We start from the raw sequence: 14957 nt of genomic DNA on the forward strand, positions 1-14957 counted from the left end.
CAGTTGTGTTTTAACTCGACAGTCTCGCCGCCTTCCTGACATTCTCAAATAGACAATACAAAATTACTAAATACACGCTGTGGGACCAGACCAGGAATAAAAAAATGCATGCATCAAAACAGAAAATGTTAGTTCACGGCATGTTGATAGAAGTTTTTTTTTAAGGCTCCTTGAGGAGGCGTAACTTAAAAGAACCGACCAACATTCATGAGTGCAAAGTTTTTGCAAGTTTGTCTAGCAGCCTCCATCAGGGAGTTGATGTGAGGGGAAGGAGGCAAACACCCATAAAGTGTACACCCCAGCTGTCTGCATAACCCAGTCCTTAGGGCTTACCTGAGGGGATCTGTGTGTGTTGTGTATGTTGGGCAGTTTGTCACGTAATTGGTATTCCATGTCCATTGCTCTTTCATGTGCATCCGCCTCTGTATGCACGAGTATGTGTTTGTATGAGAGAGAGCAAGAGAGAGAGAGAGAGAGAGAGAGGACACTTCACACGGAATTTTTGAAGAGAAATATAAGTAATGCATGAAAAGGTACAAAGAGTGGAGGATGAAGAGGACTGGGGTTGTGAGAAGAGGATGTTGTGAGGAGGTGAAAAGTTTAAACCAAAGACCGAAGCCCTGGCTGATGGAATGGACATTTGGGGAGGCGAAGTAGAAACGTACACAGCAGGAGAAAGAAGCAAAGCAGGATGTAATTAAAGCTAAAGTTCAACCAAAAAGTGAAGCCCACAAAGGCATTTTTCCCCACCTGTGAATCACATCTTTGTCACTCCACAATCCAGGAAGAGCCAGCCATGTATTTGTTAATGAATAGGGTTAGCATCTTCTTTATCCAGACCTTCACACAGTAATCCACAGACACTCTGACTGGGCTGAAACAAACAAACTAGAACCCCTCTGGTTCAGTGCTTGCTCACGCTAAGTTTCGCTGTTGTTTCAAGTTGATGACCAGCGGGCGCCGCTAGCATCAAGCTAACTGTTTGTGTCTGGCTCTTTCTGCATTCTGAAGTCCCAAAAAAGTGATGAAGGAGGGAAAAATATCTTCTTTGAGCTCAGGACACCTTTTGGTGAGTCCTTGAAAGACGAACTACTTGTACAAAGTACTTGTTTTCCCTGCAGGACAGGATACACGCTAAATCAACAGACCTCAGTTATTGTGCGGGCATCCCACCCACATCTAGGTGTTCTGAGGTGTGGGCGGGGCTGGACGCATGTGGCAGTCATGGGTGGGAGTGGAACACATTAGTCACCAGTGGTTATGGTAAGAAAAGTAACAGGAGACATCATAACATAGCAGTCTTGTGCAGGGCTCTACATGGAAGGCAAAAACGTTTTTTGGGTGAAGTATGACTCAGTGGAGTCGCACAGGAAGAGTTAATGAGCCTAAATTAATCACCTTGGCGAGTGCAGCGACATTTGCAGAACTTGTCAGATTGCCTGCCCCAGCCTCGATGTTGTAATGTAGAACCACAGAGATAAATCTCAGGGTGTGGAGAAACTGACAGGTTCAATCCCATCAGCCACTTCTGTCACTCTCCTGGTTTCCCAGCAACAACGACTCTGACTCCACCGACCTGCCACCGCACATTCATGTGGATAGAAAAGCTAATGCCAAAAATGTAAATCACAGTGAGGAGGAGAGATGTGTCCACCACGGGTGCCCTGCTGTTCCACTCCAGCCACGCTGACAGAGCTGAGAGTAATGCTCATTTCATTAAAAGCTGCTCAAGAATACTTTAGTGGCACTAAGAGGATCAGCGTCTTTTTTGGCGCCGGTTCTTCCTGTCGTTCCTCCACGTCCCTCGGTATCTTCCGTCTGTGTTTGAGTTCTATCCTCTCATTCTCAGCAGTGTACAGTCAGCAAGCTAGTTCATGAGCACTTTGACAACCGCTGTGATTGACAGTCTTACACATTTGGAGAAATAAGCCTGAAATCAAAGGCTTTCATCACACCAGTGATTAGTGGTAAAGCTGCTTTGTGATCCTTAATTGTTTAAACTATCCTCCAAAGGCAAGGACATTGGAGCCATTTTTATAATAAATACGTTTATTTATTTGTATTCCAACTCAAACCATGACCTCCCTCTAACCTTGACTAGGTGTCTTTGTACCCAAACGTAACCAGACGTGTATCACAGAGTTGGAATCATCAGTTTATGCAGTCCAAGGAGTTTTACAACCAGAGACACATTCCCCATCTTTGTGTTAATCCTGAAAAAGGCATTTATCAACGATGCACCACATTCACCAACAACACCGACTGAGGAAGCTAGGCTTCCTCTCAAAACAGGGATTTCCACACACATCCACAATATAAAAGTGTTCCACTCAAACACACGCGGCTAACATAAAAAGAAAAGGATAAATCTGGATTAATCATATCTGAGCTGTTACCGGCCGTGTGTGTGTGTGTGTGTGTGTGTGTGTGTGTGTGTGTGTGTGTGTGTGTGTGTGTGTGTGTGTGTGTTTCTCCTCCCCCTGGGATGAACTGCTGAGTTCAAGGAGCTGGGAAATAGACCTCGAAGGAACAACAAGACAAGCATGTGGTGATGGATGGGCAGAAGAAGCCAGGAATAACTAACGTGTAAGATTAAAGTGGAGACGGCGAATGGTCTCATACGATTGTAGACATGTTTGAAATGATACCTGACATCTGGTTGAAGAAAGATTTGCCTTGAATAACTGACACAAACGCGACCGTGATGGAAACTTCTCATCAATACTGATGCCTTCGCGCTACATGTGCGGTTCCATTGTTGAACTCCTCCGTCACGACTGGGATGATGCGCGGCTCTCCGTCATAACTGAGGAAAATGTTTATTTCACAAGTATTTATGCATTCATCTGAATTGTTACACGTGGAACGGTTCATGTGGAACACCGAGTTAAAAGAATGTTGTCCTGTGGAGGATGATTGAAGGGCTTGATGCCGGGAAATCTTTGTCAACCAAAGTATTTATTCATGACATTCTCAAAAGTGACGTTTGATTGCAGAAATCTCTCGCCCGGGAATCTCAAAGAGACATGAGCTTGTTTGTCATTCGGGTTTGCTGATGGGCCTCTTGCCTCTGGTTTCATAAGAAAACCCTGAAATGTCCGTTATAATCAGAGGGGGAGAAACGGTGGGCGTGGCCCGACACCAGGAAGGTTTCCATTCAGCATGTCAATAGCCACGATAAATGCAATGGAAGGTCGTTTTTAATGGAGACGACTGAGGGACAGTGTGGACAAAAGACTTACAACCTTTTCTCCATCACTCTTTCTTTCTTCATCACTCTCTCCACTGTTGAAATGAGATTTGATTTTTGGTCGAAACTGATTTTTTTTCCATCTTTTCCGCCACCTAGAAAATATCTTTCCTCTCCTCTCTGGTGGGCTGATCTCTCTCTGTCTCTGTCTCTGTCTCTGTCTCTGTCTCTCTCTCTCTCTCTCTCACACACACACACACACACCCACACCCACACACACGCACACAATTTTATTATCTTTGAACATTTCTTTCTCTTCAAGAGTTTGTGAACCAAAAACTCCCCCACATAAACAGAAATGCACACTTGTAAACACACACACACACACACACACACACACACACACACACACACACACACACACACACACACATTATAAGAAAAGTAAATGCCAATGATTGAAATGTGATAAAAAGCTTATCATCAACTTATTCCCAGATCTATACCCGTCTTTATTTCTTTCTTTTATCCTTTTTCTTGCTTTCTATCATCTGTCTGTTGATGTACAAACTTTATGAGGGCTTGTGTTTCGGGGGCTATCAAGAGAAGCAGACGGTGAAATGGAATGAGAAGCGTTTCGATTGGAGGGACCTTTTTACCGCCAATACGCGGCTTTACACGCCGTCTTTTCTTCTGTATTCACTCGTCTTCCTCGCATTTTCTGTTTTTGATCTTTGTTCTGATGTCTCACCGTTGCCTTTCCACAGCACGTCACGCTTTACTGTTCTAGTTTTCCATTTCCCTAACTGGCTCCATGGGCACGGTGATGGCGGCTTAATGACTTTTAAAAATAATTAAACAACTGCTGTGCTTTTTCAAAACCAGAGCACACATTTTTACCCAAAATCCACATTTGTGTGAGTGTCCTTTGTCTTAAATCACCTCTAGTTCCATTCGGGCGGCAGAACGCAAGCAGTTGTTTCCTCGCCACCACTTACGCAGATGATGGAGAACAAGACCGGTTATTATATTTAGTTCTTTCTCACACTGGTTCTCAAATTGATCATTATTTTTTAGCAGCATTGGATGTATCAATAGCTGCATGAGGTTTTCTCATCAATCAAGACGGATATCAAAAAGGGAGAAAAAATCAGTTTTTGATTTAATTTTCATTCTCAGTGTAACCTTGCATAACACACACACTCCAACTCACACACACACACACATGCGCGCGCACACACACATTTCTTGACTCCATGCTGTGATTATAATGCAGCGCAGTAACAATGTAGCGTCATATACTTTGTACCCTCAAGGTGTAGTAATACAGGTTGCCTTTGAGTGAGTGATGCATCTTTTACCAACAAAGCAGCAGGATATGAAGGATAAAACTTGTACAGGAAGGCTGCCACACACACACACACACACACACACACACACACACACGAGCACCAAAGTCAGTATTGCCCCCCAGCAACTGCCCTGTATCCTGTCAAAAACGTTACCACTCTCTCAGAGTGTGTTTGGCTTCTGCAGAGGCTAAACTGCTACCAGCTTGGGAGGGGGGGGGGGGGTGACTCCTGCAGACGACCAGCATTCAGCTGCTGTTACTCAATCGCAGCCACTGACACACACCTGAGAGAGCCGAGACAAAACACTGAAAACATATTAATGTTATTCTTGATTGCAAACAGGCTGACTAAATTATGTCAGACTGACAGTATAAAGCAGAGATGTGGTTGCTAAGGTAACATGCTAACGTTCCCTGTGGGCTGGTTGTGAATGTTGCTAACCGTACCCCACATCTGTGCTGCAGGTCTTTATGTTGCAGTCTCGTATTTTCTTGCACGTCATTCCACTCAGTCGCTACAGACCTTTCCTTCACACGAACCATGTGGTTTTTGTGTGCAGGTGCATAATACACAAGACATGGACATGACACACAACTTGTCATTAAAAGTGGCGTGTTAATTATTTGCAATGCCATGACGTGTCCTCCCGCACAACCTCCTCCTTCATCCCTTCATCCTCATTGCCCTCCGCCGCACTGGCATGGCTGTACTGTAGTTGACTGTGATCAGAGTGTGTCTGCATGTAAGGAGGTGATGGGGTGTCTGCTCAGCCTGGATCAGCTCCAGTATGTGAAGCACTCAGCTTCCAGAGCTCTCCCACACAGCACATCCACCTCCACTGGTTTCCTCTCAAGTCCCGTGTGCCATTCTAAAAATCTTGTAACCCCCCAAAGTACCCGCCTGACCTCCTACATCCATCCACCTCCTCCTGGACCTTGTTTCATCCACACAGGTCTGCTCTCTGCTGAGATTCGTTCTGCCACTTCTCTCGTCTCATCTCATGTCAAAAACTCACCTGTTGGCTCAGGCATACAGTCCACTAGTCTGTTGTCCTCAGGGTTCCTGAAATGCACGTTATGTATCCATCCGTCCATCCGTCCATCCATCCACCCATTTTCTCTACCGCTTATCCATTAGGGGTTGCGGGGGATGGAGCCTATCCCAGCTGACATTCGGTGAGAGGCGGGGTTCACCCTGGACGGGTCACCAGTCCATCACAGGGCCATCAGGAACAATTAGGGGTTAAGTGTCTTGCTCAAGGACACTTGGACATGGTCACTGGGGAAAGTGGGGATCAAACCAGCAACCCTTCGGTTGCTAGACTGCCACTCAACCTCTGAGCCACGCCGCTCCCCCTTAATTATTAGTATCGTACATTTCTTTTTAAAGTGTTTATTATAGTTGTGTGACTATTTCTGAACTGCCTACTCTGTGTGTGTGTGTGTGTGTGTGTGTGTGTGTGTATGTGTGTGTGTGTGTGTGTGTGTGTGTGCGTGTGTGTGCGCATGCGCCCAAACTTGTCTTTTGTGTGGGTGTATCCACATGCATAAAATAATTACAAGAGCTGTGCTTGTGCCTGTTTTGCTCCAACTAATGTGTGCGTGTGTGTGGGTCTGCGGCACCCCTCCCCATGTCCTCGTGGCTGCCAGGTTGTGTGTCGCTGGGTGGCCTCTGTAACTCGCCGCTGTAAATGAGCTGGCAGCAGGGGGGGAGGGGGGGGGGTTGGAGGAATGGTTGGGAGAAACAGATGGAGGGAGGGAGTGATTGAGGGAGCTGCATCGCTCTTCCTGCGGAGCAACATCACGAGAAGTCAACAAGTCTCATAATTCAGATCAATGTTTCCTGTTACAAATTGGGATGGAAAAGTCTGGATGGTGCATGGATGCAGTTGGAATAATCAGGAATTTGTTTCAGATCTCCAAGAAAGATGGTGGTTTCTATAAATATGTGTCTGATTTGTGATAAAAACAGATATTAAGTTAATTTAATCAATATTATTATAAAAAAGTATTATGATTAATATTATTATAAAAGAGACAACCAGCAGCCTCCTGCAACAGAGGGAATATACTGTTAACCATCAAATGCCGTCCAAATGTGATATTCGACCATGGATTGTTCGCTGCTTAGGATCGTGACCCAGATTAGCAAATGTATTAAAAGCGATGTCTTTCACAAAATGATATCTGAAATGTATGAAATGTCAAATTCTCATGCAGCTCCATAGCGATACACACTGGCCTATCAGCTGCCTAGTTGGCAAATGATGTCACTAAGAGACAGAGTTTAAAGATTTTTCCATCCCTTCAGTCTGGGAACACATTTACATGTTTATTAAATCTTCCATTCTTCTTAACAAGTGAAGCAAAGTACAACCACGTTGTTTGTTTCCAGTGAATCTATAAAAATTCACTGGAAAAATGAAGTTCTCCTCTATTGTTAAAAAAGATAAAACCAATTAGAACCTGTGTCACACAAAATTCGAATCACATGTCTTTTGTTCTGCGTCTTGCAGCATGTTGAGGATAATTTAATTTCTCGTTCTCTCTGTACTGTAAATGTGATTTTTTTTTAAAGGAAAACATTAAAGCGTGTTTCAGTCTGAGGATATCTGAATTATGAAAGTAGTGTTTTCTTCTTGATTGGTGTTGAAGAGGAGCGTCGGTGCACTTTAGTTTTGAGTTGAACACATATGCATTCAAATGCATGCAGTGCCCCCTCTCAAACACACACGCACGCGCACGCTTTTTACCTTTCACTGTGCTAAGACACACACAGACTGCCAGCCTCCATATAGTTGAGACGTATGAGTGCACAATGACTGACAGCTGATTCATCGGTCCCGCAGCCACCATAAATATTCTAATGGGGCCTTGAAGAAAGGAAAAAAAAAAAACGAGTGAGTGAGATCTGGGCTTTGCTTTTAGATTGCGTGAGGAGAGTGGCCATTACTCTTGGCTCGCATAACACAACTGTCAACTGACAAAGCGTCTGTCACTGTAAAAAACAATACTGAAGGACCTCAGACCTCAATCAAATTCTTTTAGATGCAGTTGCTTTGAAAATGTCTCACAGTTGAAGACTTTTACTGTAGCACGCAGGAGTGCGCTACCCTCGGACGTGTGTATATAATCACTGTATGGTTTTGTGATTGTAATTGCTCTACTCCTGTGCACCAGTACATTATACATGAAATTAAATGAAATGGTGCTGAATGTATGTGAATTATATAAAAAAGATGTAATATGCATGTAACCAGAGGCACGTAATGATGTGTTTACATCACAGTGAAACTGAAAATAATCATTTGTAAATGCTGAAATACACCGAGTCCATCCGCAATCATAACGTGAGTGCAGCTCCGCCGGTGGGCAGGTTTGTGCTCATGTTCTCTTCTGCTTGGCTTTCTAACAAAGGTATGCAACTAAAGATGGTACATCTGCTGTGGCATGTAGCTGCGTACCCCGTGACCTCGCCTACGTCATAGCTGGACGTGCATCTTCCAGGAAATTAAACCATGAATCGCATCAACACGCACTGCGTCAGCTGGGACGTTTCCTCCTACTCGTTCCACCGCTCTGTTGTTGTCGCCATTATTGGAAGTATACAACTAAACTCAACACAGTGGCATCAGAGCTCTGCCGCTGTGTAAATGTACAGCTGCAGTCAGGTGCCTTGGTGCGGGGTCTGTGTGGACCTGCTGCACGGGTATAATTGAGAGTTTACCCTCAGTAAGGCCTAAAAACTTGTTTATTCAGAATGATCTGCTGTGATAAAAACTCCAAGATAATCAAGGGTTCCGTTGCGATCGTCTCAGGTGCCGGTTCTGAGATCACGAGTCACTCGTCATTGAGCTGTTGATGTTCAGGGGAGAGTTGTCATCCTATGATGCATTCCTTGAATCCTGGTCCCTTGTCATTCTGCCTCCTCTCTGTATCGCTGCTGATGAGACCCACCGCTGTCATATCTTCTGTTAATTTAATGATGTGACTGAAGTTTGCCTTGGCAGAGTGAGTGAGCAGCAGTGGGCTGAGCTCCCAGCCTTGGGGGACGCCTGATGTTCTGTTTGGAAAAAAAAAGAAGGAAAAACACTCAGCTTAAATTTAGTTCTGGAGTGTGTAGTGTTTTTTTATTCTTCCGTGTCTGAATCTTGCTGTTCATACCAGCACCTTACAAAGGTGTGTGTGTGTGTGTGTGTGTGTGTGTGTGTGTGTGTGTGTGTGTGTCATTGTTCTGTTGCCAGTGACTATGTTCTCTGTGAGAAAATCCAAAACCCAGTTCCAGAGGGAATTGTTGCAGCCCAACTTGGAAAGTTTTTCTCACCAGCAAGTTTTCCACGTTGCTGTGGTCATGATTAGGGGGCGCCTGTTTCATCAATGTAACTGGATTGTTTCTGGAGGTTTGCGCTGACAACCTCTCCAGTCTCCTCCATGCTGGACCTCTTCTCAATATTACCCTGATTTAAAATACACCCTTACAGTTTGTTGTTTACATTTGTTCCCTTGTTGTGCCTTTACAGTGTTTACAGCCGGCCGTTGTTGTACACAGAATACAGATCCGTACATTTACTCTTGTGCAGGTATTTGTCTCTGTCGACTGTATTAATGATCCATGTCTTTGTCTGGGACAGGACAACATGCATCATATTCACCCTTTCACACGCAAGCAGACACAAAAATTAATGTTCACTTGTTTACTTCATTGAATGTGGCGCTCCAGACCTCCACAGAACAATTTTAAGTACCTGATTATGCCATTTTTTATATTTCAATTTAATTCAAACAAATCCAATGTTGTCACTTGAGTTATATTGTTTGCCTCAGTTTATCTGATGGATATCTCATTTGTGGAAGAGAAAAAGAATCTGCCTTACAAATGATCAAAGAGAGAGGTAGTCATCAAACATCCTCCACTCTTCAGCTCGACAGGGGCCATTCTTTTAAAGTAGTCTGATATGAAAGTGTAGTAGCAAAGTTGCTGTCAGCAGCGTGTCATCGCTGTGATGAATTAGGGCTGCAGGTGAAGAATCTCCCCTCCAAAATGTCTCCTTTAGCACCGCAGCTGTTTTTAATGCAAATTTACATTTATAGTAGGTTGAAATGTTACCGTGGGTGTGATTGTTGCATAATCGCTGATTTCCTCGGTCACACTGGCAGTTTCCACGCTAACGTGTCCAAGGGCACACGATATACTGCTAGTGCTGAGATTTGTACTGTAGGACCTTCGTGAAAATCCTAGTAACCTGGTAAATCTCTCCTGAATTCTAAAAGTTATTTAAGAATGTGAGCTCTAAAAATGTTGTGCCATTTCTGCTCCCATCTCACAGCTCCGCCCACCCCCATTGCACCGCCTGAACTCCTGGCCGTTGGCGCCACCTACCTGTGGATCAAACCCAACGCTAACAGCATCATCGGTGATGGGCCGATCATCCTGAAGGAGGTGGAGTACCGCACCACTTCAGGGAACTGGGCCGAGACCCATGTGGTGGACTCCCCCACCTACAAACTGTGGCATCTAGACCCGGATGTGGAATATGAGATCAAGGTCCTGCTGTCCAGACCTGGGGAGGGAGGAACGGGCCCCCCAGGACCACCGCTGGTCACCAGGACCAAATGTGCTGGTGAGTGACAACAACGTATTTTCCCTTTTTTAAATCCCAGTATGTTGCTTGTTTAGCTTTGACATCAATTTCTTGAGTTAGTGGCTCCGTCTGCTTTCAACTTGCTGCTGTTGCTGGACAGAATGACTCAGTAATGGAGGAGGATGGTTATACTGACCCGTGTCCTCAAATCCTTCATCTCAGAGTAGAAACTGAAGACTCTCATCAAATATAGTTCCGCTGTGGTTCGTTTGAAAGGTTTTCAAATTTATTGACAGAGAAGAATAAAGAAACAGGAGCAGAAGAACAAGAGGAAAAGAATGTTTTCAATGGCTTCTTGTCAGAACAAGAGCACAAATCAGAGATGATGATAATTGGGATGTTAAGAAGGTGCCCCGGAGATGATGGAGAGGTGGAGAGCAGGGGGCTGGAGGAGGAGAAGGTGGGGGAGGTTAGACGGGGGGGGGCAATCATGGCCGAGAATGAGGATCCCAGTGGGGGTGTTGAGGACACGACGAGTGGCAGTTAATTTGATAAAGTGACAGCCCATCAGATCTCTGACAGCTCTTTTTGTCTGGCCATGTGTGTCTTTGTGTGTTAGGACGCCATCGTGCAGCCTCACTTCATTTCCTTCCCTATTTATCTAGTCTCCCTGTTTTTGTTTCTTTTTCCCTCCTCATTTCTCGTTCTTCTGACAATCGGTCGTCCTCAGATGGACATACGTTGGAGACCACCGTTCATTGGTCATTGTCCGTTCATTACATGTTGAGTGTTCAAAAAAACGCAGGCGATCACATAACATGCGTGTCACAGCCCTGTGTTTGTGTGTCTCCTCTGAAGTTCTTCAAACTTCTGCCTCCATCCTCCCACCCACAACTTGTTAGAATGCTTTTGCAGCTTTGTGTGGTCTTTCAGGTGCACACTGTGACAGCAGTAAACCTAAACTGGGTGCTAATAAGTTAACATTTGCTCCTGATGCTCCTGTCTTACAGCTGTCAATTAGTGTTCCCCTGCCTGTACTCTCCCTTGCCCCCCCCCCCTTTTTTTTGCTGCTCCTATTTCTTGCTTTTTCTGTGCATTAACATCGTTCGTAGATATTAGATGCCAGGGCTATTTGAAATTCATACTTCTGTAACTTTGAGTACTGAACCTCCAGGTCTCAGATGCAGCCTTCAGGTGGACGCATCAGAACGATCCAACTCTGAAGATGATGAAAATCTGTTCAATAGGAACACGTCCAGTCACCATCCGTCGCCAGACCTCTGCTCTTGTAATGTGGCGAGGTAACACGCAATAAGACATGGAATTCAAAAAGGAGAAAGCAGTTGCAGTGACAAAGAGGGGGCATGAATAAAGATGGAAAAACAAGGCTGGAGGAGAGAGAGGAAGAGTGGAGGAGGGAGAATAAAGTGATAGGAGACAAAGAGGAGGATGGAGAGATGGCTGATGTGAAGTGAAGGGGAGCAGAGGTGGTGGCCACTGTGTGTGTGTGTGTGTGTGTGTGTGTGTGTGTGTGTGTGTGTGTGTGTGTGTGTGCAAAGTGTAGTAGAAAGGAACATGTGTTTCTGGGCGAGTGGCGCTGTGTTGAGCTGTCACAACCATTCACAGGGTGCTGTGTGTGTGTGGTGTGTGTGTGTGTGTGTGTGTGTGTGTGTGTGTGTGATGGGATTGGAGCAGGCAGGTATGACAGATGTTCAAAAGCCTGCTGGCTCCTCGCAGTGGCTGTGTGTATTTGTGTGTGTGTGTGTGTGTGTGTGTGTGTGTGTGTGTGTGTGTGTGTGTGTGCGCGCGCCTACCTGCCTGCCTGCCTGTGAATGTTTGTTTCCACACCTTCTGCATTCACCTTTCTGATAATGTGAGCAAGCATCTTCTGCTCTGGTGTCAGCAAGCAGCCTCCTAATCACTGTAAAGCAGGAACACGCAACATGGAGAGGCTTTAATACCCAGAGAAGCTCCAGCTAATGAGGCACAGGAGGCTGGACGGAGGGTGGGACGTTCAGCCAAAAACAGAAAGTAAAGCAAACATCTGACACATGAAGCAGAGTTATGGAAATAAAGCAGCAACTGACTGATCCAGAGAGTTAAAAGCTGAATAATTAATTCATGCTTAACCATGAATGACTGATTGTCCAGATGAGATCCAGGCAGGTCAAGGCAGTTGCAGCGAAACTAAGACTTTACAACGAGGGCGGATGAATCACCAGGCTTAACTATGCCTCCGCCGTGCTTTTTCAGCAGTTTCATTCATAATAACACCCCAGGTTCATATTGAGGCGCGAGGAATGAACCCTAGTTGAAAAGTGTCACGGTGAAGCTTTGAGAGTGGGACTCGTGTGCGATCCTACATATGGAAACATGTCCTTGGTGCTCCACACTATAACCTGGTTTCCCCTATGTATGCTTAATCAGGCGTGTCTGAGCCGGATCTGATGTTGAGGCTGAAACCACCAAGAAGTGATGACGACATGTGTGTTGCTCACCAGTGTGAGTTGACAGACTGGGTGAATAATAAAAGAGCTCCTAAATGTTTCAGAGAGGAACAGATGTATAAGCTCTACCCAGATGAAGCCCTGGACAGCCGAACCAGACATCTCCATTATGTGAACATCACTCAGACGGCTCGCACACCCCTCCTCCCCCTCCTCCACTATTGTTGTTCTGTTGATGCTGCCATCGCCTAAAATAGGATTCAGGCCATTTCACCCAAAAGCAGCGCTGCTGTGGCTCCAGGGAATCTAACAAGGATTTCAGTCATGCGCCTTTTCCACTGAGGAACATTTGTGATTTGTGCTGTCGGTAGTACTAGTGGTAGTATTTGCAGTAGTAGGGGTAAAGTAGTAGCATTAGGAGTTAGCGGATGATCCTATCTGATTCTATCTGCTGTCCCAGGGATGTTTGACCTCTCTAACCGCCACCGTCGTCACCGCCGCTCGCCATTCTCGTCCACACTTTCGCCAAATGTTATGAAACTTGTCATGGTGTCATCTCGCTGCATGCTGGATCCCTTAATGGTTTCTGGTTGTTAGCTAACCTAGGACTGAGCACAAGAAAAGAAGAACAAAAAAAACAAGCGGAGCAAGCCTCTGTATTTTGCAAAATACGTTGAAATGTCAAGAATTAAATCAGAACAACATTTTGCAAAAATACCCAAACAAACAACCCACAACTGCTGAGCTAAGTTGTTTTCAAAGGAGTGGCATGGACCCCTTGCTTCTGTCCACTAGCAGTACCTCAGTTTGCATATCACCTGCACCTCCACCACTTGGAGAAGATCTAATTGCCATGATGCTGACTCATATTGCAATGTAACTTTTCGTATTGGAGTGATACTTAATATTTACGTCATTATTCCCATCTTTTTGGAGAAAAATGCTTACGGAGAGGTTTTTTTTTTTTTTTTTAAAGAGACTTGTATCAAGCAAAGATGTCTCTAGAAAATGATGGTTTGGCAGGAAATCTCTGCATTAAGAAAGGATCCTTCAACTAACACTGCCCCCTCCTGAGATTAGACGGTTGCAGTATTAATTCAGATCATTGTACAGCCCGACAACCCCCCTCCTCTATATTTGTGTGGTTTCTCCCTCTGAAAACTCCACCTCTTCAAAGTCCTAAATACCACTATGCTCATGTACTGAAATGCAGTTAATGTCCTTCTGTCTCACCCTGATTCTGAAGTACTTTCACATATTTCTATTCTTGAGCAGGTGTTTTGTAAATGTCACCAATTTGACTTTAATCTCTTAATATTTTAAGTATTATTCAGGAAATACAGTTACAAAATGTGTTTTTCTTACTTTTTATCTTACAATGAGGTGTTATTGTTCTACTGGTGTGTGTGTGTGTGTGTGTGTGTGTGTGTGTGTGTGTGTGTGTGTGTGTGTGTGTGTGTGTCAGGTAAGCTGAGTAATGGCATGAGGATGACCACAGTCTGAGAATACTCCTCCCATCTAACCATGCCTTCGTCATGCACCACTCGCTCTCTCTCTCTCTCTCTCTCTCTTTCCTGACTTTTCAAGGCTTTCAAATAATTCATTTTGTTTTCATTTGAGTCATTTCTCTTTTCCAAAAACCACCCTCAGTGGACGAGTGTGTCTGTGCGTGTGTGTGTGTGCTCTCAAGTGCGTGCGTGTGTGTGTGTGTGTGTGTGTGTGTGTGTGTGTGTGTGTGTGTGTGTGTGTGTGTGAGATCTCCACGGTGCTGTTTGATTTCATTTCATTTGAGATGTTTTTTTTTTCTTCAACTCATCCACAGCTGATCTTTCTCTCTTAAGTCAACTACTTTCATCAAACCACACACAAACACACACACTCTCTTGACACTTCCCCATCCCCTCAACTCTTCCTCCATCATCATTCCTCTCCCTTTCCGTCATTCCCTTCATCTCTCTGTGCTCCTCCCTATTCGTCCCCTCCTGGCCCCAGACTTTAATACCCTCTAAACATGAAATGTGAATATTGGCGGCGATCCACGTCTCTATAAATATCAGTTTTTAACTTAAGCATTACCTCTTCAAAGTGCAACTGCATCCCCTTCTAATCTCCACTCCAGCCTCCTCCCACCTCTCCGCTCTTCCTTCTGAATTCATATTTTTATGTGAAGGATGATAATGTAAGAGTTAGCTAATATGTCACCCTATAAAGATGGACCTTTAATTCACCCGCTGTGCATAAATCTTGCTTGAGTATGTTTTATCTGCCTTTTCCTCCCCCAATATTTCCTTTCCTCTTCTTTTCTTTATGGGAAGCGAATGTTAATGTGGATGTTGGCTAATATGCAGCAGGGTTATATACTACATCCCCACGCCGTCTCTCTTCTC

At 44.7% G+C, this 14957-nt stretch overlaps 1 protein-coding gene across 4 annotated transcripts in view; it reads left to right on the forward strand.

The window, feature by feature from the left end:
- Positions 1-14957, forward strand: part of ptprt (protein tyrosine phosphatase receptor type T) — a 361408-nt gene that overhangs the window by 161376 nt on the left and 185075 nt on the right. For all 4 annotated transcript variants that reach the window (XM_086200288.1, XM_086200289.1, XM_086200290.1 and 1 more), the window contains one exon: positions 9869-10162. In XM_086200288.1, the coding sequence (XP_086056414.1) occupies positions 9869-10162 (294 nt within the window). The remainder of the gene's footprint in view (positions 1-9868; positions 10163-14957) is intronic.

This window comes from Aulostomus chinensis, chromosome 3 (genome assembly GCF_037954235.1).
Source record: "Aulostomus chinensis isolate RoL2024-O1b breed Wild chromosome 3, RoL_Achi_v1.0, whole genome shotgun sequence".
Taxonomy (NCBI): Eukaryota; Metazoa; Chordata; class Actinopteri; order Syngnathiformes; family Aulostomidae; genus Aulostomus; species Aulostomus chinensis.